This window comes from Capra hircus, chromosome 21, assembly GCF_001704415.2.
Source record: "Capra hircus breed San Clemente chromosome 21, ASM170441v1, whole genome shotgun sequence".
Taxonomy (NCBI): Eukaryota; Metazoa; Chordata; class Mammalia; order Artiodactyla; family Bovidae; genus Capra; species Capra hircus.
The window spans coordinates 23,799,650-23,826,096 of NC_030828.1; the positions used below are offsets into that span (position 1 = coordinate 23,799,650).

Here is a 26,447-nt window from a genome sequence, read left to right on the forward strand (position 1 = left end):
TAAACCATAGAAAAGACATGTCATCTGGAAATGATATTTCTAAATGAAGTTGTTTGACCACCTCTAGAAGCGACCTCAGTAGCCCCCAAGGTCCACGTTTGTCCAGTGGGTTAGAGGACATGGAATGGATGACAGTGAGGAAGTAAAGCAGGTTCTAGAGCAGACTGGCCATCCTTAGAAAACATTTCCATATTATAACCATTGTTTGTGTGTGCGTTTTATTCCTCACTACTCTATAAATATAGTTGACAATAAGTACTTTTTGGCAATATCTAGTCTTTCTAACAGAGAAGGCAATGGCACCCCACTCCAGTACGCTTGCCTGGCAAATCCCATGGACGGAGGAGCTTGGTAGGCTACAGTCCATGGGGTCGCTAGGAGTCAGATACGACTGAGCAACTTCACTTTTCACTTTCATGCATTGGAGAAGGCAATGGCAACCCACTCCAGTGTTCTTGCCTGGAGAATCCCAGGGACGGGGAAGCCTGGTGGGCTGCCATCTCTGGGGTCGCACAGAGTCGGACACGACTGAAGCAGCAGCAGCAGCAGCAGCAGTCTTTCTAAATGTTCTGAAGTCCTGATATATGTTAAAACTAGAAGTAGTAAAAAGACATTTTGTAAACATCTTTATGTTAAAATTCCTTTGAAATATTGTTGGGGGGGGGCAGTGGTTGTGGCCAAACCAACCTCTTTGAACACTGCATTCATTGTATCTATGTACTGGTTGAAGGTTGGGGTGGCGGGGGAAGGAGGAAATGCGAAGAGCTCGGGGCAAGACTAAGCACTGTGTTTTTTATGTTTGTGCTGTGTATATAGTGTATATAAGGGACAAGTGAGTTCTAATTTACAACATTTAGTCTTTCTAGATGTTAAAGAGATTGCTAGTGTATGACAGAAATAGAGTTAGTAAATTAATACATTTTGTGTGAAAATTTCCAGGGAAGATTGTCTTCTGAAAAATTGAGCTTTATTGGCCTCTGGGTTGGTGGAGTGGAGAGAGATGGGAAGGGGGTTGGTCTTAGGCTAGAATGCCTGTATTTTGAAGATATTTTCAGATTATAACTGTTTCATATGCACAGTTTATTCAAGACTGCTCTGTATATAGTGGACAAATGAGGTCCTTATTTGAAACATCTAGTCCATCTAGATGTTTAGAAGTGCCTGACATAGGTTAAATGTAGAAATCATAAAATATCATTTTGTAAATATCTTTTTGCTCAAATTCATAGGAACTATTGTCTTTGGGAGTATTGAATGTTAAACCACCTCCATGAGCAAGTATACTGTTGTCTGTATTTGTTCTGTGGTTTGGAGGAGGTGGGAGAGAAAGAACTGCAAAAGGTAATATGCCAGTGTGTTCATACCTGGACATATTCGGACCAAACCATTTTCTGTATGTTATATGCATTTTGTTTGGTGGTGTATATAATGGACAAATTAGTCCTAATTTTGCAACATCTAGTTTCCAGATTGAAGGCAGGAGGAGAATGGGATGACAGAGGATGAGATGGTTGGATGGCATCACCGACTGAACGGACATGAGTTTGAGCAAACTCCAGGAGGTGGTGAAGGACAGGGAAGCCTGGCGTGCTGCAGTCCATGGAGTCAAAAAGAGTCGGACACTACTGAGCAACTAAACAATAACAAAGCCTCTACTTTTGTAAACATCTTTTTATTAAAATTCCTGTGAAATATTATTGTTTGAGGCGGGTGGCCAAACCACCTCTTTGAACACTGCATTGTATTTGTGCACTGGTTGAAGGCTGGGGGTGAATGAGGTTGCCAGTGAATGACAAAGTAGTCAGTAAAAAAATTAACACATTTTAAGTAAAATTAGCACATTTTGTACACATTGTGTGGAAATTCATAGGCCAGCTTGTCTTCTGTAAATGACTTTTGGATATGAATTTGTTCAGTCACTCTAAGCATTACACATGCCTGTACTTGTCCACTCGATTGGTGGTGGAGAGAGGAAGTGAGGGAGGGAATCGTTCAAGCCAAACTGGTCATGTTTAGAAGGTACCCTAGATGATAAGCACTGTTTCGTGTCTTCTCTTGTGCTCGTGCTCAGTCGTGTCCAACTCTTTGTGACTCTTTGGACTATAGCCCACCAGGCTCCTCTGTCCATGGGATTTTTCAGGCAAGAAAACTGGAGTGGGTTGCCACTTTCCCCTCCAGAGGATCTTCCTGACCCAGGAATCAAACCCACATCTTCTATGTCTCCTGCATGGCAGGTGGATTCCTTACCTGATGAACTACTGGGGAAGCCCCCAAATAATTATTATTTCTTGTCTTGTTCAAGACTTAGATGGGCGAAGGTTTATTTAGCAGTGCTGTGTACACAGTGGACCAGTATCTAGTCTACTTTTACAAGTATCTAATAAAAGACAATATCTAGTCTTTTAGATATTTAGAAGTGTTTAATGTGTTAAAAGTACAAGTAGTAGAATAATGCTTCTTATAAATAGCTTTTAAAACCTGATGGGAAATACTGTTTTTGTAAATGGGATTGTTAAACCTCCTCTCTAAACAGTACACTCTGTGTTTGTCCATTGGGTTGAAGAAGGTAGGAGGGAAGATTGCAAAGATGTTTTGCTAGTGTGTACTAGAAACCTTTCAACTTATCCATTGCTTTATGTGTCACATGTATCTCATTTACCTTTACTGTATATATTATGTATGTACTGGACAGATGGGTCCCAGTTTTATAATAGCTAGTCTCTAGATATTAAAGAGGTTGCCAATATATGATCAAGTGAAGTTGTTCAGCCATGTCGACTCTGTGTGACCCCATGGACTATCCATGGAATTCTCCAAGCCAGAATACCGGAGTGGGTAGCATTTTCCTTCTCCAGGGGATCTTCCCAACCCAGGGATCAAACCCAGGTCTCCCACATTGCAGGCAGATTCTTTACCAGCTGAGCCACAAGGGAAGCCCAATGCATGATTAAAGTGGAGTTAATAAATTAATATGTTTTGTATACTTTGTGTTATAATTAACTGAAAGGCTATCTTCTGAAAAGGAAATTGTAAATCACATCTAAGTGAAACACATGAGTATACTCCACCCAGTGTTGGATAGATGGCAAATAGGAGGAATTGGGAGAAATGAAGGGTTCTAGGCTAGAATATTCCTTCATAGAAGACACTTTCAGATATAACCATTGTTACATGTGTGTAGTTTATTCAATACTACTGTGTATACAGTGGACAAACAAGTCCTTATTTGAAACATCTAGGTTTTCTAGATGCATAAAAGTATACAACCCATGTTGAAAGTAGAGTTAAAGTAACACCTTTTAAGTATCTTTTCTGTTAATTCATAGTAATGGTTGTATTTGGGCAGTGGAATTGTTAAACTTGAGTAAACTCTCCAAGAAAAGTAAGTTCATTGGCTGGTGGGGAAGCAGGGGCAGGGAAGGAAGTACAGAGAGAAGCGTTCTATACCCATCAGTCTTTATACAAGTTCAGACTATATAACCATTATTCTCTTTATGCATTTTAGTTAATACTGCAGTGTTTTAATCATAATTTTGCCAATATCTTTATCTAGAGACCTGTTGCCATTTTTGTACTTTCCAAAATTTTTGTTGCTAAGAAAGTCAGGATTACATTTTTTACCTTCCAGATTGAGTTGGTATAGTATATTCTTAGTTATCAAAATACTCATAGCCTTGGGACTTTGAAATGGTAAATATTCATGGTGTATGAAAAACACAGTACATAACTAACTGTATGGTCATCCAGGTCATTGCATCTCTCAGTGGTTCAATTCTTTTTACTGCTGTGTAGTATTCCATGGTATTGATATACTATAGTTTGTTTACCTATTCACCCACTGAAGGGCATGTAGGTTGTTTCCATTTTTTTGTGTTTTGTTGTTGTTGTTGTTTTTTAATATTATGAGTAAAGCTGCTGAAAACATTCAGGTTTCCATGTGAAAACAAGTCTTCATTTCTCTGGGCTAAACGCCTAGGTGTACAACTGCTGGGTTGTACAGTAGTTACAAGTTTAATTCTTTAAGAAACTGCCTGTGGCCATTCTGTTTTATCTTCTCACTCCCAGTATAGGAGTGATCCAGTTTATCTGAATTCTTACCAGCATTTCATGTTGTCAAATTTTTTATTTTTAAAAAAAAGCGATTCTGATACATATGTAATAATGTCTGATTGTGACTTTAATTTGCGTTTCCCTAACAGCTAGAGATATTAAGCCCATTTTCATGTACCCATTTACCACGTGTGTATCCTCTTTGGTGAAATAACTGTTCAGCTCTTTTGTTCATTTTCTAATTGGATTCTTTGTTGTTGTTGTTTTTTAAATTGTTGACTATTTTGTTCTTAATATAAATCCTGGTTCTTTATCAGCTACATGGTTTGTAAATATTTTCTTCCATTGATCTAGGTAGTAATACTACATTTTGGCTATGTAAGTCTTATATCAGGTGGACTGATTCCTTTTACTCTTTTTTTTTTTTCAAAATTGTTTTAAGTATTCTGTGGCTTATACCTTTTGATATAAATTTTAGAATAATCTTATTTAATTTACAAAAATAAAACTTTGTAAGAATTTTGAGTGAAATAAATCTATAAATCAATTTGGGCCCAGCTTTATGCCCCACTTGTCTCCTAGAATATTGAAATCAGAAGATCCTTGACTGAGAAATCAGAGCAGCACAAATAAAAATACCTAAAAAACATCATCAGGCAATAAGATAGACCAGCCACATCTCTTTAAAATTAAGCTCATACCTCTTTTCCTTAAATATGAACAAGAACCAACAAGGATCACCAGAAATCTTAGAAAAGTCTTTATTATGAAATATCATGACATAAACAAGACAGAAAACAGTAATTCAAAAAGAATTGAGACAATGCAAGGGAAAGAAAACCACCCCCCCCAAAACTCTATTTATATGCTGAGAGACAAAAGAGAAGATGTTGCATCTGAAAACCAGGGACAGACTGCTTTAAAAAATTATAAATTAAGGAACAAAAAATATCTCAGAGAAAGAGGAAAAACAAAACTACTGAGAGAATTGGAATGTAAGTTCAGGTAAATCTCCCAAAAAGTAGGACAAATGGACAAAGAGAGAAAAACAGTTAGTCTAATATCTGAATAATACATACATATACAACTTTTTTAAAATTATAAATAAAAATTAAAACTTAAAAATACCTTTTGGTTAAAATTGTATAATCTCTAACATAGTTTTCAATATTCTTCACAAAATTACCCATTCTTACCTATCCCCTAGAGCCATACTATAATCAAGAAGGCTTTTTAAAAATCAGTCCGGGATTTATTAATTCATTCATCTATTCATTAATGGAATAAAATATACTAAATTTCCACTACATACCAGTGGTAATGTGGGACACAGCACAGAGGGGAAAAATACATCTATACCACCTAAAGTTTTGTTGCAATTATTTAAAAAATTTTTTAAAACACAATAAAATAAACACTCTGATAAAACTATATTCACAAGATCCTATAGAAGCACAGAAGTACTGCATCTAACCTAGAAAATGGTAGAAACTGCCAAAAAATGCTTTAAGGAAGAAATGGAGATTCAAAGGAGTTTCCAAGGTCAACTATGTGTTAACAACCAAAAGGAGAAAAAAGATGCTTCGGGCAGAAAGAAGAGCATTGACAAAAGATGTAAAGTGATAGGTGAGCACACATTCACCGTTTACCCACTCAAGTAACAATGTTTGAGTCCTAATCACATGTTAGATGTTAGACCTTAGAGTGGTAAAGTCAATGTCCCTTCCCTAAAAGGAGTCTTACCTGCCAATAATGAGAAGCATAAGAGAGGAACATCAAAGTTAGACTCAGACGTCAAGATAGATTTCCTAGATGAAGATGACCATGAAGAATAAGTAAGAATCAGCCAGATATCACACTAAAAGAGACACAAAAGAATACATGACAAGATGTAGATGATTAAGACAATAGATACACAAAGAAGGACCAGGTTTAAAATGAAGGAAAGAATGTAAGGTAACAAATACACCATAACAGTATTTTCAAACATCATTAGAAAATAAATTAGAAAAAAATGCCAGTGGCAAGGATCTTGAAAATCATTCTCAAACACACAGGAAAATAAATAGATGAAAGTGGCTGGAGTAAAAGTAGATGAACAGAAATAACTAGCATTCATGAAAAAGAGGACAGAACAAAAAGGCAAAAACCAGCAGTAAATGATATAATAGAAGAAAATTTTTCCTATAATGAAAAAGGATCTAAATCTGTACAATAAAAATGGCCACCATGTGCCAAGAAAAAATAAAAGAGACTAATATATAGAAACAACATTGTAAAACTCTTGAGAGAAAAAGCCTTCCATAGGCAGCAAGGCAGAAAAAATATGTTATCTACCAAAGAAGAGCCCCCCCCCAAAAAGCCAGCCTGAGAGGTCTATGAGCAACACTGTATGCCAAACTTGTGGATAAAAAACTTCTGAGGCTTAAGAGGGAAAATTTGTGTCTCAGGAATTTCATGCCCAAATAAGCCATTCACTGTTTATGTGTGAAGTCAAGAGAAAAACATTTTCAGATATAGAAGGATTCATAAAGTATAAGACCCACCACTTTTTCCTGAAATTAAGAAAGCTATAAAGTCTTACTGCTTGAAGTGTGGTCCACAGACAAGCAGCATTGACATCACCTGGGAATTCATTAGAAATGAAAACTCCTGGGCCCCACTCCAGACCTACTGAATCAAAGTTTATATTTTAACAAGATCCCTAGGTGATTCATATGTGCATTAAAATTCCAGAAGCACAACTCAAAACATATCCCTGCCAACAAAGTGATGATTCAGAAAGAAGAACTGAAAGTACTGACAATGAACACTGAAATAATATATGTACACAAACTCAATTAAGTTTCAATGATGGTTTGAAATATGATTATGAAAGAAAAGATAAAAAGGGGATAAATGCTGCCAATAAATTGAGTATAAGATCCCAAGTTATAATAACAAAATCCCACTGAGTGGAAATGAAAAAGAAAAGCAGAGAACATGCATTGACTTACAAATAAGAAGAGACTGGTATTTTATTATTGGCATTGATAGTTATAAAGCAACTGTTAAAGTATGATTTTGAAACATCTTAAATTTAATCATCAGAAATATAAAAACAAAATGGCTCAGCAAGTAAAGAATTTGCCTGCAATGCAGGAGACACAAGAGACTTGGGTTGAATCTCTGGGTCAGGAAGATCCCCTGGAGAATGAAATGGCACCCCACTCAAGTATTCTTGCCTGAAAAATCCTATGGACAGAGGAGCCTGGTGGGCTACAATCCAACGTGTCACAAAGAATCAGCCACGACTGAGAAACTAAGCATGTATAATTTTGAAATTACCAGAGGTAAAGTTCAGCAAAATGAAAGAATGAAAGATTTTAAATAGAGAAGGTCATCCAAGCACATATATTGAACTCTCTCCCTCTTATAACTATCTAGTGAAATAACCAACAAAGCATATTAATAGGTTAACATCTCTACATCATAGCTAAAAATTCATAGAGGTTATACACAAGCCAGAAATTTCAATATACATATGAATAATACTGAATTAAAGGATGGTACACCAATATGCTATTCACTTACACAAAAGAGAAGCCTGCAGGAGATGCAGGTTCAATCCCAGGGTCAGGAAGATCCCCTGGAGGAGGAAATGGCAACTCCAGTATTCTTACCTGGAAAATCCCATAGACCGAGAAGCCTACAGTCCAGAGTCATGGGGTCACAATGAGTCAGACAAGACTGAATGACTGAGCATGTGCGCGCGCGCACACACACACACACACACACACACACACACACATATCTCTTCAAACAATGCTTGCATCCTATTCTCTATCTCACTTTTCCTTTTAGGACTCCAATTATACATGATTTAGACCTTTCCATCTTATATCCATACCTTTTCATCCTTGTTCTATGTTCGTTCATTTTCCCTGTGTAATTTAGCCTGGGTATTTCTACAAATCTACACTCTCTTCTGCTGTTTCTAATCTGCTGTTATGTCCATCTATTTAGATTATGATTTTAGTTATCATTTGCTTCTATTCTCAAATTCCCATATAATTCCATTTTATGGATTCCAGTTCTTTGGTGAAATCCTATATCCTTCCATCTATTTTTGTAAATATTTATTACAAGGATTTTGTTTTTTAATTCACAGGTCCTAGGACCTATTTCTAACTCTAGTACCTATTTCTATCATCTGATTTTCCTCTTGTTCTTATCTCATGGTAAGACTGGTAATGTTTTATTGAATTATTGGCATAATCTATAAAAATTTGTATACTCTCTGGTTGGTGTCATCTTCCTCTAGGATGTTTTTTAAGCTTCTTGGAGGCAGTTGAAACAGCAACAAATTTCATTATTCAAGTTAGGGTTGAATTAATTAAGACTGGGTTTCAGTCTTTGTAATATCTAGTTTATTTAGGATTAGATTTCCCTTTCTCCTAGGGTTTAGCCCTTCAAGGATACAAACTATCACGTGAGGTGTTTACCATAGCTTTGAACTCCAATTTTTATGTCCTAGGAGAAGGAAATGGCAACCCACTCCAGTGTTCTTGCCTGGAGAATCCCAGGGACGGGGGAGCCTGGTGGGCTGCTGTCTAGGGGGTCGCACAGAGTCAGACACGACTGAAGCGACTTAGCAGCAGCAGCAGCAGCAGCAGCAGCAGCAGGACTATGAAACTCCCAGTAAATCTGGTCAGTTTCTCAGCCTCTTAGAAGCTGGTTTCTGCTTGACTTGTCTGCCTCTTACTGCTTAAAAGCTGGTAAATGCCTGGATAAAAAATATGACTCAAAGTCATTTTCTGCATATCACTACCTTCAGGGATCTGGCAGTCTCAAGTTCTAAGTCCATGATTATTTTTTACTTCTCAGTTTCTGATTCCCAGGCTCCCCTGGTGGCTCAGGTGGTTAAGAATCTACCTGCAATGCCAGAGACCTGGGTTTGATCCCTAGGTTGGAAAGATCCCCCAGAGAAAGGAAAGGCTACCCACTCCAGTATTCTGGCCTGAAGAATTTCATGAACTGTATAGTCCATAGGGTTGCAAAGAGTTGGACATGACTGAGCAACTTTCACTTCTGGTTCCAAATTACCCATCATTAGACTGCTAATATCTGTGATAGTTTTATTATATCCAAAGCATGGTCCAAAGTGAAGTGAGACAAATAAGGACTAAAAAGTAGATTTTTATAAACCTACATGAATTCCATTTAAAGGCAAATCTTTTAATCTAAGATTATGTCTACTTTTTTATGTCTATTTGTGCTTAAATGCAAAAATTCTGATTGTAATTCTTTCTTGAAAAGCCTGTGTTGGTGGACCATAGTTGAATTTTTGGTTTGTTTTTATTTTTGCCTTTATTTGACCAAATAAAATATTGACAACCTATATCAGTTCCAAATATGCTTTTTCTTTTTGGACAGTTTCCTAGAATTTGAAATCCAAAAATCTGAGATTCTTTTCCACAGTCTACTAATCCACCTCTTTCTTCAACACTGGCCCTTTCTGCTTTCTCCCTTATCTACTGTTTTTCAGGAATAAAAGCCTCTTTTCATTTCCTGCTCCAGCAACTTTTCATATGCTGGCTCCAGTATCTGGATTTTATGGCCCATTACCCTCCACCCTCATATAATTCACTTCCTCTAAGCAGTCAGGTCTCAAAGAAAGACTCTCAGTCCAGAGGACTTCCCTGTGTTGGCATTATCTACCCCCTTGACAAAATGTTAATTTCATATAATTTGATTACATACTTGTCTATTGTTTGTCCCTCTAGATTAGAGGAACCATCAGGGTAAGTTCTGTGCTAGTTTATTTTTTTAACGTATTCATTTGGCTGTGTTGGGTCTTAGTCGCAGCCTGCAGGATCTTTATTGCGCCATGTGGGATCTTTTGCTGCAATGCACAGACTCTCTAGTTGTGGAACTGGGTTTCCGGAGAGAGAGCCAGTAGTTGTGGCACGCAGACTTAGTTGCTTCATGGCATGTGGGATCTTAGTTCCCTGACCAGGGATTGAACTCACATCCCCCACATTGCAAGGTGGACTCAACCACTAGACCACAAGGGAAGTCCCTCTGTGTTAGTTTAATTCACAATTGTTAAACTCCTTGCCCATACCAAGGTATAAAAAACATTTTGGAGCTGGAGACTTGGGTAGTGTAAGGATTTCTGAAGATTTCTTTGAGAAATCTATGCTGGGAGCCTAATCCTCAGTCTGCTGTAACAGAAAAAGAAGAGACAAGGGCTTCGATCTGCTAACCCCCAGTCAAGAGGAAGAAATTTTGGGAATGCCAGCTGAAGAGTTCAATAGGTGTCTCTTGCAGTTGGTTGGTATCTAATTCACACTTGAGCTGGACTGTGTAAGCAGAGAAGTGTTGCTATATTGGCTCCTAGAACTGGGAAGTTTCTTTAGCAAAGTTCAAGGAGGGTTTCCAACGAACCAGATGTGGACTGCATGCAAGACAGTCAGTGTGAGTTGTCTTAGGAACAAACATACCAAGACAGCTGCTGAGAGGGTGAGTATATATAAATAGGGAGAGGTTGGGACATGTCTAGGTGTCCTAGAATAGGAAAGAGCAGCATTACCAAGTTAGAGGATTGCGAATACCACATCTCAAGTGAACTGCACGCAAAGAATCCCAAGGGATTGGGGGGGGGGGCAGAAGGAGGAGATAATGTCTCAGAGAAATCCATCAAAGTGCTCACAATAGATAAAAAGTAGCTTTAAATACCTCCTAACAAGATAGCATCAATACCTGCTCCCTAAATTAATGGCGGGAGCTTCCCAGGTGACTCAGTGGTAAAGAATCTTTCTGCCAATGCAGAAGATGAGGGTTAATAATTGGGCTGGGAAGATGCCCTGAGGGGAATGGCAACCCATTCCAGTATTCTTGCCTGGGAAATCCCATGGACAGAGGAGCCTGGCAGGCTATGGTCCATGGGGTCACGAAGAGTCAGACACGACCAAGCAACTGAGCACACACACACACACAAAGTCATGGCAGCACTCTACTCCTCCTCCTCTACTCTTGCCAAAATCTCTTTTTCTGAGTATGTACAGAGAAGGCAGAAAAAGCTGAAGAGTTGCCCTTCCTAACTTGAAGCCCTTCCAGTAGCAGCCAACCACAGTTAGGAGAGAAAAGACACAAATTCACACTGAGATAGACCACTTGGAAAAAATCATATTCTAGGCAAAATCAAAGCACTTTTTGAATACAGTAACAAGCATGGAAGCATTCTGGTTGTATGACAACAAGATGAAAATGTCCATTCATGGTCCTTAATATATTCCTCTAATTCTTTTTAACAAATACAAGTACATACCATTTTTATTTTTTAATTTTGCCTTTATCTCTTTTGCCAGTGGATAAGTGGAATTTATGGTGTTGAACTGATCCTTGATTTGAATAAGGACCATTTATACCAGTGATTCAAATGGAACCTTGATCAAAATTTTGAGGTTAAGTAGTCTCATCTCCTCTATTCTTCCTAATTATTGCCTTGGCATTTATCACAGGATATATTTTTTATGGGGGCAGGGCATGAGGGATGATGCCAAGGAAATATAAAATGTTCTAATATATGGGGTTTGGCTTTTATATTCAGTTGTTGGTGATTGGGGAAGTACACACCACTTTTAAAAAGTAAAAGACAAACACAAATAAACCCCACTCTTTTCCTATTGAAAGTGAAAGTGTCAGTCACTTCCAACTCTTTGGGACCCCACAGACGGTAGCCCGCCAGGCTCCTCTGTCCATGGAATTCTTCAGGCAGGAATACTGGGGCGGGTGGCCATTTCTTATTCCAGGGCATCTTCCTGACCCAGGGATCGAACCCAGGTCTCCTGCATTGCAGGCAGATTCTTTACCATCTGAGCCACCAGGGAAGCCACTAAATATTTAGACATTGCAGCTGTTACACCACCAGCACAGTACTTCCGAAAGCCATGAAGCCAAGTTGTCTTCCCAACACCGCCCATCCAAAGGGGCTGACGTCCCATGGAGAAGAGCAGATAAAGCTGCCACTTACCTGCCAGTCAAACATCTCCGCAGAGAATATGAGGCTCCTCCCCCACAAGTCCTCGAGCAGTCACTCCAGTCTCCCCAGGCGTCCCAGTTGCTATCTTTCTCTTCATCTGAACGAGTGTTTCTTGAGGTCTGGAAAGTGGAAAGCACAATAAATTATAGACAAAATGCTAGAGATATCCCAAAGGCTTTCCTAGTTTTCCCAGACTCTTAGTCTAAGCTGTTCACAAACACTAAAGTTGCCTGAAAGTGCTTTGCTTCAGAATGGTTACATCAAACACACACAATAGTTAGGGTTTTAAAAAATATATTTATTTGTTTGTTTGTCTGCACTGGGTCTTAATTGCTGGTACACGGGATCTTCGATCTTTACTGGGGCATGTGGACTCTTAGTTGTGGCATGCAGGATCTAGTTCCCTGACCGGGGATTGAACTGGGGCTCACTGCATTGGGAACACAAAATCTTAGCCACTGGGCCACCAGGGGAGTCCCACACGTAAGACAGTTTTATATGGAAACTAGAGGCACATGAATACCTTTCCATTTATGAGGGTTTTATCCAGATGGCTTCCTAGCTCAGATTTAAATGTGATATTTTATCATTTCAACATTTAAACACATTGGCTAAATATTAAAAATAATATTTATTATTATTAATTTTTTATAGCGTATATAGCAGGGTCCTAGCTTGTACCTTGGAGAAGGCAATGGCACACCACTCCAGTACTCTTGCCTGGAAAATCCCATGGATGGAGGCGCTTGGTAGGCTGCAGTGCATGGGGTCGTGCAGAGTCGGACACGACTGAGTGACTTCACTTTCATGCGTTGGAGAAGGACATGGCAACCCACTCCAGTGTTCTTGCCTGGAGAATCCCAGGGACGGGGGAGCCTGTGGGCTGCCGTCTATGGGGTCGCACAGAGTCGGACACGACTGAAGCGACTTAGCAGCAGCGGCAGCAGCAGCAGCAGCAGCTTGTACCTAAGGCATTCTCACCTCTGTCATATAGACTGACAAACTTCAAGGAAACTTTTGTGCATGGGGATTTGTGGAACCCCCTGAGAGAGGGTCCACCCCAAGAAGACAAAATAGATAAAGCTTCAGGGTCCAAGAAAATAGAGAAAGTTCAATTATGAATACAGTTGGTTTAATTTGTATTCTGGACTTGCCACCATTGATTTATATCAATAGTGTGTGTGTGTGTGTGTGTGTGTGTGTGTGTGTGTGTTTGTGTTAGTTATTCAGTCATGTCCGACTCTTTACAACCCCATGGACTGTAGCCCACCAGGCTCCTCTGTCCATGGGATTCTCCAGGCAAGAATACTGGAATGAATTGTCATTTCCTCCTCTAGGAAATCTCTCTGACCCAGGGATCGAACCCAGGTCTTCTGCATTTCAGGCAGATTCTTTAGTATCTGAGCCACCAGGGAAGCCCTTATATCAAGATATGTTAGAGAAAAGAGAACTGGGAGAGTTTAAAATTTTTTAAATATATAGATGGATATAGGCTCAATGGTAAACAATCCATCTGCCAGTGCAGGAGATGTAAGAGACATGGGTTCAATCCTTCGGTCAGGAAGATACCCTGGAGAAGGAAACGGCAACCCGCTCCAGTATTCTTGCCTGGGAAATCCCATGGATACAGGCACCAGGTGGGCTACAGCCCATGGAGTTGCAAAGAGTCAGATACAACTGAGTGACTGAGCATACATACACATAGAAATGAAAAGAAATGATGTGTATTACTTAAATAAAATCACAAAACTTTACAAAGAGGACTAAAGCAGAGTCAAAGAAATGGAGAAACATACCATAGTCCTAAATAGCTGGACTCAATACTGCAAAATGTTAATTCCCTCCAAATTCATCTATAAATTTATAACAACTCCAATCAAAATCCCAAAAGGAGGTTTTCTGGACCTTAACAAATGATTCTAAAGTTCAACCAGTGGAGTAAATGTCTACAAGAGCCAAGAAAAAACTGTAAAAGATGGGAAATTAGAAGGAAATTGCCTCAATTAAAAGAGTATAGAACTGGCATAGCAATAAGCATTCATATCTATTAAGTTTTCTTAAAAAGCCCAGAAACAGACCCAAGTATAAGAACATAGTCTAGAACCACAAGCCAGTGTGATGAATAGTTTAAAAGAAAACCATAGATAACTTCTTCACAAGATACACCAAGATTAATTCAGATATATTCCAAAAATCAATATTTTAAATGTGGAAACCATAAAATAGTAAAAAGTTATAGACTAAAAGTCACACAGACTTGATGTAACAAAGATTGTCCTAGATATATCAACCAAGGTAGAAATCCTAAAGGAAAAGACTAACAGATTTAATTACATTAAAATGGAAACACACATAGTATTTTCTATCTCACCTATAGATAAAGGGATAAGTATGTGAATATCCAGGTTTCCTAGGTGGCTCAGTGGTAAAGAATTCGCCTGCGAATCCAGGAGACATAAGAGACGCAGGTTCGATCCCTGGCTTAGAAATATCCCCTGGAGTAGGAAATGGCAACTCACTCCAACAGTCTTGCCTGGCAAAGCCCATAGACAGAGCCTGGCAGGCTACAGTCCACGCAGTTGCAAAGAGGCAGACATGATTTAGTGACTAAACACCACCAACAAATGTGAATATCCACACGAAAATGCAGCAATAAAAGCACAAGCATATGGGCTGGAAGAAAACCACCAAGATGCCTCTAAGGATGGAGGGAGCAGGACGAGGAGTGAAGGCTGTTGGAGTGCCGAAAAAGGAGTGCCAAAGGAACATTTTATTTTCTTCCCTCCCCCCATAAAAGATCTGACACAAACATGACAAAACATTCGATTTGATGAAGTCAGGTGGTACTAGAATGGATGCTAGTTTTCTCCGAACTTCTATGGATTTGACATTTCTTTTTAAAAATTGGAGGTTAAAGGCAATCATTGAACATCCATAGAAGTTTGGAGAAAACAAACACCCATTCCAGTACCACCTGGCTTCATCAAATTGAATGTTTTGTCATGTTTGTGTCAGATCTTTTATGGGAGGAGTGCCCAGAGAAAAGAGTCAGACATTAATTAAAATGTTAGCAGCCGCCACCTCTAAGTGGAAGGATGCTGAGCAATTTTACTTCTTTTTTATTTGTGTCTCTGCATTTTGTAAAGTTCTTTTGTAAAGCCAACACTTTAATATTTTAATCGAAAATAAGCAAGCAAACAAACAAAACCACATCCTGTTGACATACAGAAAAGCTGAAACCAGACAGGACTTCATAGGTGAGTCCTATGTTAGAGACCAGGAGAGTTTATGCAGGAAACCCTGACATCTAATAAACTGTAGCAAGAGACTCCACTAGATATTACTCAGATTTCCTTAAGCCTTTAGGCCAAGTTACCTCATCCAACCAAAAAAATAAATAAAAAATTAAGAGCGGGATCTGCAGAAAGGACCTTCAAATGTGAAATGAAGAAATAATGACTCCTAGCAAGGAGGAGGTTTTCCAATAATTTTTACCCACGTCCCACCAGTCAGTCGGTTTCCTGGCTTCTGACCAAGTCACCTATTTATAGCACAGTAAGCAGCCCTACTAGAGGCAATATTTCAGAAAAAGTCAAGTGAAAGGAAAGAATAAATATCTGGCAACTGATCAAGTCTGTCATCAGGGATAAGGGCTAATTAAACCCATATTATTTACTGTTCTAATTAGACCACTGTTCAGTTCAATTTTCTACACCAAATGTCACCACACAGAACTGTGTCCTGTCTATAATGTAATATAAAATAAAGTTTTAATTCACAAAAAATACAATAAGCAGTTTAATACATTCATCTGGGCTTTTAGGTCGGTGAGTTCAAATCATTTTAGGTAAACATTTAAAATATACACAGCTGAAATTGATTTTTCATTTTGTCACTTGATATACTGATAGGTTGAATGTGAAAAGTTGAAAAACATCATCATATATATTTTAAAGTGAAAGTCGAGAGTTCACTGCAATATTGTTTTAATTTGTTTTTATTCCCACTGTCCCATCTGTTCAGTTTAGAGTTTCTTTCCATAACTTCTCCACCTACACTTACCAAAAAAAGTATCTTGATTCTAAAATAACTAAAATAGGCAAGTTATAAAGGCAGGTCTTTGGTCTCTCTGACTGAATCAATAAGACATTTTTTTTTTCCCCTAAGAAAACAGAAAATGACATCTCAAAGGGGTCATCGAGTTTGTCTCCTCTCTCTGGCCATGAAGACAGTCAGATTCTCCTTTGAAATGCCACTGCTATTTCCTACCAGCCAATCTTCCTGCCCATCTCATCTACTTTTCCTAAGAGTAGCAATGACATCCCATTTTATACCCACTTTTCATCTCTTCCATTTGATGCCAACAGCATGATGATAATGATGATAACACAAACATTTAGAAAAACAAAACCTCTTTTGGAGCTGAACAAAGTGCCACAGGGTCATTTCTGAACATTTATATTTGTGTGTATTCTTCCTTATAGTGAAAGAGAACTTGCTTCCCTGGAACTTTCAGCCTTCAAAAGCAGTGGATGGTGAGTCTCCATCCTCTGCTACAGAAGAACTCTTCTTGAGATTTCTCAAACCAGCTGGTACCCTCAATTGTCCCAGCTGTCTCGGGAATGTTTCCTCTCTGCTCCAGAGGAATGGTACGGGCAGGGAGATGGGAGGGGGGTTCAGGATGGGGAACACGTGTACGCCCGTGGCAGATTCATGTTGATGTGTGGCAGAATACAATATTGTAAAGTAATTAGCCTCCAATTAAAATAAATGAATTTAAATTTTAAATAATAAAATAAAAATAAAAAAATAAAATGTAGCATCCAGAGTATAACATTGCTATCTGAGAACAATACAGACCACACAGTGTCCCTGTTCTCCAGGTTTCTTTTGATGAAATCTAAGTTTCCATCTCCCTTTATTTCCTCGCTTTCCCTTCCTCCCTTCCTTCCTCCTTCCCTCCCTTCCTTTCTTTCCCTTCTTCTTACCTTTTCCAGTCACATCATTTCTTGGATCTCATTATGGGGGCAGTATTGCATAATGGTTAAAAGTTGTATGACTCTGGTTGAGTCATAGCCTTCTTAGCCTTTCTAAAACTCATCGAAAAATAGAAATAACTTTACTCCAACAGTATTTAAATAAAATATCATCTATATAGACTGTATCACACAGCATCTCAGTAAAGGTAATAAGTGACTGTCTCAATCTCTCTCTCACTCAGTGTCACTCAGTTGTGTCCTATTCTTTGTGACCCCAAGGACTGTAGCCTGCCAGGCTCCTCTGTCCATGGGATTCTCCAGGCAATAATAGTGGAGTGGGTAGCCATTCCCTTTTCCAGGGGATCTTCCGGACCCAGGGACTGAACTTGGGTCTCCCACATTGCAGACAGATTCTTTACTCTCTGAACCACCAGGGAAGCCAGAATGTCTCAATAAGTATAAGCTAGCTATTGTTCTTCAAAATAATGTCTTTTTTTCTCCAAACAATGACAGGAGAGCCAGCTCTCTCCCATCTTAACTTAGGCAAGACTTAACATTAATCGCTACTGAATTTCCTTTTGTTGGTTTTGGCCCACAATACCAGCCTGCTGATATCTGTTTGAACCCTGATCCTGTCACCCCTTTGACAAGTCACTTCGCTCAGCTTTGCAGTTTCCATGCTCCACCCAAGTCTCTGATACACATGCTAGACGCAGCTCCCTCGTCTTACAGAATTCCACATGCAGATTTCTGCTTTTTTACAATAGTAAGCAGACCCTAATGCCAAGTAAGCAGCCAACTAATCAAACTTGGAATCTGTGAACACAGTTTAACATTACAATAAAAATATGAAACAAAAATCAATCACCATCATCAAGCATTAGGAGGCAGGAAGATTGGTGGGGAGGGAAAAAGCCAGCCATCAGGAGGAACTGTATCAGAGATGCTGGGGTGGGGTCTGTATTCTTGGGCTGCATGTTGGTGGTGAGTCTCCTGAGAGAAGAGGTATTTAGCAGCCCCACTTTGGTCAGCTCCAGCTCTGAAATCTAGTGACAATAAAGTATGTTTGACTGATATTATTTGGCCTGAGGGTCACCCTGAAGAGGCAACTTCTCTTTGTAAGTTGGGTACCACTATTCCACATTCCTTCTTCTCAGACATCCCCATGAGCTGTCTGAAAAATGATTAAGTGATTAATTAAATTCCTTGTTATTAACATTTTATAAGGTAAGTTGTTATCTGAATCCTTTGTTGTTGTTGTTGTTGTTGAGTCACTAAGTCGTGTCTGACTCTTTGAGACCCCATGGAATGCAGCAGGCCAGGCTTCCCTGTCCTTCACTGTCTCCCAGAGCTTGGTCAAGTTCATGTCCATTGAGTCAATGATGCCATATGCTAACCATCTCATCCTCTGCCACCCTCTTCTCCTCTTGCCTACAATCTTTCCCAGCATCAGGGTCTTTTCAAATGAGTCAGCTCTTCGCATCAGGTAGCCAAAGTACTGGAGTTTCAGCTTCAGCATCAGTCCTTCCAATGAATATTCAGGGTTGATTTCCTTTAGGTTGGCTGGTCTGATCTTCTTGCAGTTCAAGGGTCTCTCAAGAGTCTTCTTCTCCAGCAACAGAATCTGCAACATCAATTCTCTGGCATTCAGCCTTCTTTATGGACCAACTCTCATATCCACACATGAACCCTATCCCTAGACTTTACCCCTAAGTCTGAGTCAACCAACATCATGTCACTCAGCGACCCTGTTCTGGGCCAGACTCTGAAATGTGCACAAAGAAAAAGCTGAAGAATCTGGTCCTGCACAAAGCAGCTACCATGTTTGTACAGAGTGAGCATCCTTGTCATAGTTGGTGTTGCTATTTTAATTGCTAAGTTGTGTCCACCTTTTTGCAACCCCATGGACTGTAGCCCAACAGGCTCCTCTGTCCATGGGACTCTCCAGGCAAGAATACTAGGGTGGGTTGCCATTTTCTTTTCCAGGGGATCTTCCCAGGTCAGGGACTGAACCCATGTCTCCCACATTGGCACGTGGATTCTTTACCACTGAGTCACCAGGGAGGCCCATCCTTGCCAATACCTTTCCTATATTGCTTCTAACATTCTCAACAAACCCCTGAGGTGGATATTACCAATCCTCATTTTATAGATGTACACCTGCAGCTTCCAGAACCATATGCTCAAAATGTGGGGGAGCCCGCGCAGAACTCCCTCCTGCCTGACCCAGATGAAGCCTGCTTCTATTCCCAGACGCTCCTTGCCTGCCCTTCTGGACCAGAAATCCAATCAAAAGAAGCAGCAACTTATCACCACTCCCAGTTGGCATTTCACGTCATGGATCAAACAGATCTGCTGTTGCGATTCACTTGACCACAACATTCCTTCCATATCTCAATGAAGTCTTCTTGCTTTCCTCCCCCTCTCTATGTTGTAAGCCTATTAAAAAAACAGAGACATCACTTTGCACACAAAGATCCATATAGTCAAAGCTATGGTTTTTCTAGTAGTCCTGTACAGATGTGAGAGTTGGACCATAAAAAAGACTGAGTGTCGAAGAATTGATGCTTTCAAATTGTGGTGCTGGAGAAGACTCTTGAGAGTCCCTTGGACTGCAAGAAGATCAGACCAGCCAACCTAAAGGAAATCAACCCTGAATATTCATTGGAAGGACTAATGCTTAAGCTGAAGCTCCAATACTTCAGCCACCTGATTCTGAAGAACTGACTCACTGGAAAAGGTCCTGATGCTGGGAAAAATTGAAAGCAAAAGAAGAGGGTGAGATGGTTAGATGGCATCACTGACTTGATGGACATGAATCTGAGCAAACTGCAGGAGATCGTGAAGGACAGGGAATCCTGGTGTGCTGCAGTCCACGGGGTCACAAGGAGTCAGACACAACTTAGCGACTGAACAGCAACAAAATGTTGCAAGCAGAGCTCCACTTACATTTTTCCAAAATATTTGATTTTATCTAAATTACTCCATGAGGAAAGCCTGCCTTCTTTAACTTTTTATTTTGTACTGGAGTATAGCTAATTAACAAGGTTGTGATAGTTTAAGGTGGACAGCAAAGGGACTCAGCGATACAGATACATGTATCCGTTCTCCCCTGAACTCCCCTCCCATCCAGGCTGCCACATAACACTGAGCAGAGTTCCCTGTGCTATAGAGTAGGTCCTTGCTGGTTATCCATTTTAAATACAGCAGTGTGTACATGTCCTCCCAAACGCCCTAACAATCCTTTCCCCCCATTCCTTCCCCCAGCAACCATAAGTTTGTTCTCTAAGTCTGTGAGTCTCTTTCTGTTTTAAAGTACATTTGTAGCATTTCTTAGGAATATTCTTGACTAATGTTCACAGCCAAGATGCATTTGTTAATTCTCTCATACACACATATACAAAGGGCTTGCAATGTTCAAGGTTCAGTGAGGATGAGGATCAGGTCTTCAAGACAGTGAGTAGCAGGTGAGATCAGAATCAGCCCTCAGTCACTGAGAGCCATAGACACAAGGGACCAGACCAAGTAGATGCTGAAACGGAAACAGTTTCCACCTTGGTTACTTTCCAGTTCGTTGTTCAGTCACTCAGTCGTGTCTGAGTCTTTGCAGCCCCATGGAATGTAACCTGCCAGGCTCCTCGGTCCATGGAATTCCCCAGGCAAGAATACTGCAGTGGGTTGCCATTTCCTTCTCCAGGGAATACACTAATTCTGCTGGGAGCACTGGGCTAACCCTCGAATGTCCCCATTAACTTCTCCGATGTAGTGGGATTGCAAGTGTGTTCTTATTTGTGACTCAAATCTATTTTCTAATTATAATGGAATTACAACACTTTCTATTTTCTTCCTTTTGCTTATTTATATCTTCCAGTTTTATATAATGAACATGTATACTTTATGCAATAAAACACCCAATAAAAGTTATTTTTCTTAAGGGGGAATAAAAACACTAAAGGGCAACCTGTGAAAACACATCCAGAGTTGCAACATGTTGTGCTGTTTGGTTAAAAATATCAAGCTTCAAGATCTTTTAGGAAATCCTATTTTCCTAACTAAAGTTTTACCTAGGGAATATTCTGGAAGAAAATTTTTAAAAAGTATATTGTTTACTCATTATATAATAGGACCAGTTAAAGCCAAGAATATTGTAGGAATAAGTGTGCTTACAATCTCATAAAGGCTTGGGGACTTCTTGCCTTCCTTGCATCCCCATGCATAAATCAAATCATAAAATATTTCCCTGACAAGTTCTTAAATCTGTGACTTATAATGAATAGCACAGTTCAACTAGTCTTACAAAAACGTTAGTAATTAAACACAGACTTCACATATAAGGTCGCTTATTGCAAATGCTACATTAACAACTCCAAATTAAAAATAACTCAAAATAAAATAGGTTCCACTGGGATACAAGTGCCCAGACATCAAGTAAGTGTTCATTCCAGTGTTACCACAAAGGTTATTTTGGGAGATGACAAACGGCTCAGATTTTTGTTAACAGTAAATACAGTTTTCCAGGTCAATACTACCTTAAGATCTTTAACAACAATTTCTTAATATGAATTTAGGGTAACTGTCACTCAAGCTGTCACAGTGATTCAATAATTCAGTTCAGCTAGAATACCTAAAATACCAACATATTGAAAGCTGTATGCTAGGCATATGCCTCTGTCTTCTCGGTTCATTCTACGCTGCACTGCTCCACTCCAGCGGTCAGTCCCCCCTTTCCTAACCAAATGGCACCCCACTCCAGTGCTCTTGCCTGGAAAATCCCACGGATGGAGGAGCCTGGTAGGCTACAGTCCATGGGGTCGCAAAGAGTTGGGCACAACTGAGCGACTTCACTTCCACTTTCACTTTCCTAACCAATGTGTTATCTATTATTTTGTCATTGTTCTTCAGTTGCCAAGTTGTGTCCGACTCTTTACTACCCCATAGACTAGCTCACCAGGCTCCTCTGTCCATGGGATTTCCCAGGCAAGAATACTGGAATGGGTTTCCATCTCCTTCTCCAGGGGATCTTCCCAATTCAGGGATCGAACTCATGTCTCCTGCATTGGTAGGTGGATTCTTTACCACTGCACCACTAGGGAAGCCCACCTACCTTCTGAAAACTGAAAACCCTTCACTGATCCCTCGGGACACCTGTTCTGTACCTCCAGACTCTCCATGACCTGCTCTGTCTCATCCTTCAGCTCTAGTTCCTGCAGATCAGACTCATACCACATCCCATATTCCAAGCACACCATATTTCCCATGATTGCCCAAACACATTCATCAAGTCCTGCTTACTTTTGCAAACCCCCCCCAAAAAACACCAAGACACTCCTCTTGGAGCAGCTCTATTTGCAGGTGACCAGTGAGTGAAGATCTAGGACCAACCAGCCCTCTTTCCCTAAAGCTGAGGTCAGTATAGTTTGGGAGAGCTTCTGAGCAAGCCTCTTGCTTCTTGATTTTTCCTGCCATCCTATCACTACCTAGGAGGCTGGCCCCAGGTCTGGAATTCCTCACCTCACTGAGTCTCCTTCCCTAGTTAGCCAGGCATAGGCTGACCTGGTTATGTACTCCAGTCACCATCACTCTCAACTTCTTGGTATAGAGGTTGATGCAGCCTATTGTTCCAGTCAATCCTAAAGGAAATCAACCCTGAATATTCCTTGGAAGGAACTATGCTGAAGCTGAAGCTCCAATACGTTGGCCACTGATGTGAAGACCTGACTCAGTGGAAAAGACCCTGATGTTGGGAGAGATGGAGGGCAAGAGGAGAAGTGGGCGACAGAGGATGAGAAGGTTGGATGGCATCACTGACTCAATGGACATGAGTTTGAGCAAACTCTTGAGACAGTGAAAGACAGAGAAGGACAGGGAAGCCTGGCATGCTGTAGTCCATGGGGTCACAAAGAGTAGGACACAACTGAGGGACTGAACAACAACAATTATTCTAGTAAAAGAAAAAAATCTCCAACAAATGCCATGAAGAGGTCCCAAATCATGGCAACCATAGCTTCTCTGTGTCAGAATGAAGGAAAACTAACTAAACCCTTCCAGACTTCTGAGAGTGAGGCAGGCCTTTCATATACAGCAACTTAGTCCAGCATGTTAGGTGGGAGAACTAGGTCCCAGCGGGAAAGAGGGCAGATTCAGATGGGGATAATTTGAGGAGCGATTTATTTTTTATACATATTTTATTTTTAAAACTGATTTATTTGGCTGCCTGGTCTTAGTTGCAGCATGTGGGATCTAGTTCCCTGTTGTTTTGTTGTTTAGTTGCTAAGCTGTGTCCAACTCTTTGTGACCCCATAGACTGTATCCTGCCAGGATCCTCTGTCCATGGGATTTCCCAGGCAAGAATACTAGAGCAGGTTGCCATTCCCTTCTCTAGCGGATCTTCCTAACCCAAGGATCGAACCCATGTCTCCTGCATGAGCAGGGATTAAACCCGGGTCCCCTGCATCGGCAACATGGAGTTTTAGCCAGTGGACCACCAGGGAAGTCCCTTGAGGAGCATTTTAAAAACACACTTTGCATACAGCATAAATTAACACAACATTATATATCAGCTGTACTCTAATCAATAAAAGAAAAGCTTACACACACTCTGCTCAGATGAGACAAGGTACAGGGAAACCTCAGGGCTGGTACAGTACCCGGTAAGACAGTCCACATTACCTGCCTGGGCCGTGCTTGCAAGACGGGGTAAAGGCAGGCAGGGGCTACATGTAAAGGGGCTGGTGGATAGAAATTAAGGCCTTTGCTTGAGAATTACAAAGGACTTCCCTGGCAGTCCACTGATTGAGACTTCACCTTCCCGTGCAGGGGGATGCAGGTTCAATTCCCGGTGAGGGAACTAAGATACCACATGCCTCGTGGCCCAAAAACCAAAACATAAAACAGAAGCGATACTGTAACAAATTCAATAAAGGCTTTAAAAATGGTCCTCATCATAAAAAAGAAAATCTTGGGAAAAAAAAAAAAAAAAGAATTACAGCCCACAGCAACCTCATAAAAGTGAGAGCTGGGCAAACAAACATACTTCTCTCCTCCCTCCAGCCACTCCTCTGCAGTGCTCACTACTGGCCAAACCCAACCGGGAGCCAGAGGGCCTGGGGAGACCACTGATGCAGTCCGCACAGGTCAGCCTGCCGGGGTGGGCGGGGTATGCAGCATAGGGTGGGGAGCAGTGAAGAGTGGATCTGGAGGACCATGGGAAGCTTTCCAGCCCAGTAATTTATTGACTCACTGGAATATTTTTAAGCAGAGGAGTGACTTCGGTAAATTGTATTTTGGAAAAATTACTCTGGCAGGAGTGTGGGGAAGGACTGAAGGAGGAGAGCCTCACTTAAGTGCAGAGCTGGAAGGGCCACTGCATAGAGCAGACAGGAAACAAGAGCCCAGGCTAGACACTGCCAGTGTCTGAAAGAGGAGGGCATAGACGTGAGGGGCTTTGTTGTTTGTTCGGAGTTTTTCATTGAGACAGAACTGATGTGTTAACGTTACATTACGTTAGTTTCAGGTGTACAACATTGTTGTCATTGTTCAGTTGTTCAGTTGTGTCTGACTCTTTGTGATCCCATGGACTGCAGCATGCCAGGCTTCCCTGTCCTCCACTTGCTTGCTGCAGCTTGCTTGAGTTCAAGTTCATTGAGTCAGTGATGCCATCTAACCATCTCATCCTCTGTCATCCCCTTCTCCTCCTGCTTCCAATCTTTCCAATGATTTGTTATTTGCACTCATTGAGAAATGGTCACCATATTAAGTCTAGTTAACATCATAACCATACATAGTTATAATTTTTTTTCTATGTGAGAAAAACTTTTCTCTTAATTTAATTAATTTAGTTATTTTTGGCTCCACTGGGTCTTCACTGCTGCGTGTGGGCTTTCTCTAGCTGCAGAGAGAAGGCATTACTCTTCATTTTGGTGTGCAGGCTTCTCTCTTGTTGTAGAGCACAGGCTCCAGGGAACATGAGCTCCAGTACTTGTGGCACATGGGTTTAGCTGCACCACTGCACCTGACATCTTCCTAGACCAGGAATCAAACCCATGTCCCCTGCATTGGCAGGTGGATTCTTAATCACTGGACCATCAGGGAAGTCCAGGAATACTTTTAAGATCTATTCTTTCAGACATGAAGTTTTAGGGGGCTAGAATGGTGAAGGGGATCAAACCTGTGTCTCCTGCATTGGCGGGCAGATTCTTAACCACTGGACCATCAGGGAAGTCCAGGAATACTTTAAGATCTATTCTTTCAGACATGAAGTTTTAGGGGGCTAGAATGGTGAAGGGGATCAAACCTGTGTCTCCTGCATTGGCTGGCAGATTCTTAACCACTGGACCATCAGGGAAGTCCAGGAATACTTTAAGATCTGTGCTTATAGACATGAAGTTTCTTATAGATATAAAGAGCTAGAACCAGCAGGACCTGGTAGTTGACCAGATGCAGGGAGAAAGGAGACCCTAGGATGACTCTTGGGCTTCCAGATGAAATGACTTGTGGGAGATGCTCATCTCATTCAGCTTCAAAAGCATCGTCAATGCCATCCCTGAGCTGAGATGCTTAGTGGCCTTGGGTACTGAATTCAAGCAGTACCTAGATTACAGCTAAGATAAAGAGAGCAAATTGGGGTCCCAGGAGGAATCTGGCCTGTGGGTCTGATTCATCTAACTACAATTGTGTAGCTTACCACCAAAAAAAGGAATTATTTATAATGTTTAAAAATATGGAGATTTCACATAAAAATCTACATTTCTGACTTCTCAGGAAAAGGAAAGAGAAAATCAGTACAGGACTCACATCCCAACATGGTAATAATTCAAACAAAGCATGGCCACAGAGTTTGTAAGGGGCATGTGCCCTCTAATTTGTCCCCATTCAGCCACTACAAGGATTCACACTATGTGCCTTGTCCCAGGGTTGCAACTGGGAGTTTGCCAGTAATGAATGACTGTCGGTGTGAAGGTAATCAGTTGACATGTGTGTTTGTAACTGATTTCAGATTCTTCAGTCTTGCTACAGAACATGTTTTAGTGAGTAAAAAATACACACACAAATAACTTAAAAATGGTCTTCTCAGGTGGCGCTAGTGGTAAAGAATCCGCCTGCCAACGCAGAAGACATAGGAGACACAGGTTCAATCCCCTGTCAGGAATATCTCCTTGGAGATGGAAATGGCAACCCACTCCAGTATTCTTGCCTGGAAAATCCCGTTGATAGAGGAGTCTGGTGGGCCACAGCCATGGGACTTCAAGGAGTCGGACATGACTGAGAACAGCTTAAAACAAAAGAATGCTTTGTTGTCTTCATTGGAGACGGAGTCCAGCAATGTGCTCAAGTTCAAGAAGTAGAGTTTAAGAAGTTATTCCATGGTGCTTAATGTCTAAACTCTACTCTCC

The 26,447-nt window shown here is 40.6% G+C and overlaps 1 protein-coding gene across 4 annotated transcripts in view; it reads right to left on the reverse strand.

Moving 5' to 3' along the window:
• ADAMTSL3 (ADAMTS like 3) overlaps window positions 1-26,447 on the reverse strand; it is a 371,527-nt gene that overhangs the window by 240,037 nt on the left and 105,043 nt on the right. For all 4 annotated transcript variants that reach the window (XM_018066193.1, XM_018066194.1, XM_018066196.1 and 1 more), the window contains exon 4: window positions 12,068-12,195. In XM_018066193.1, coding sequence (XP_017921682.1) covers window positions 12,068-12,195 — 128 coding nt within the window. The remainder of the gene's footprint in view (window positions 1-12,067; window positions 12,196-26,447) is intronic.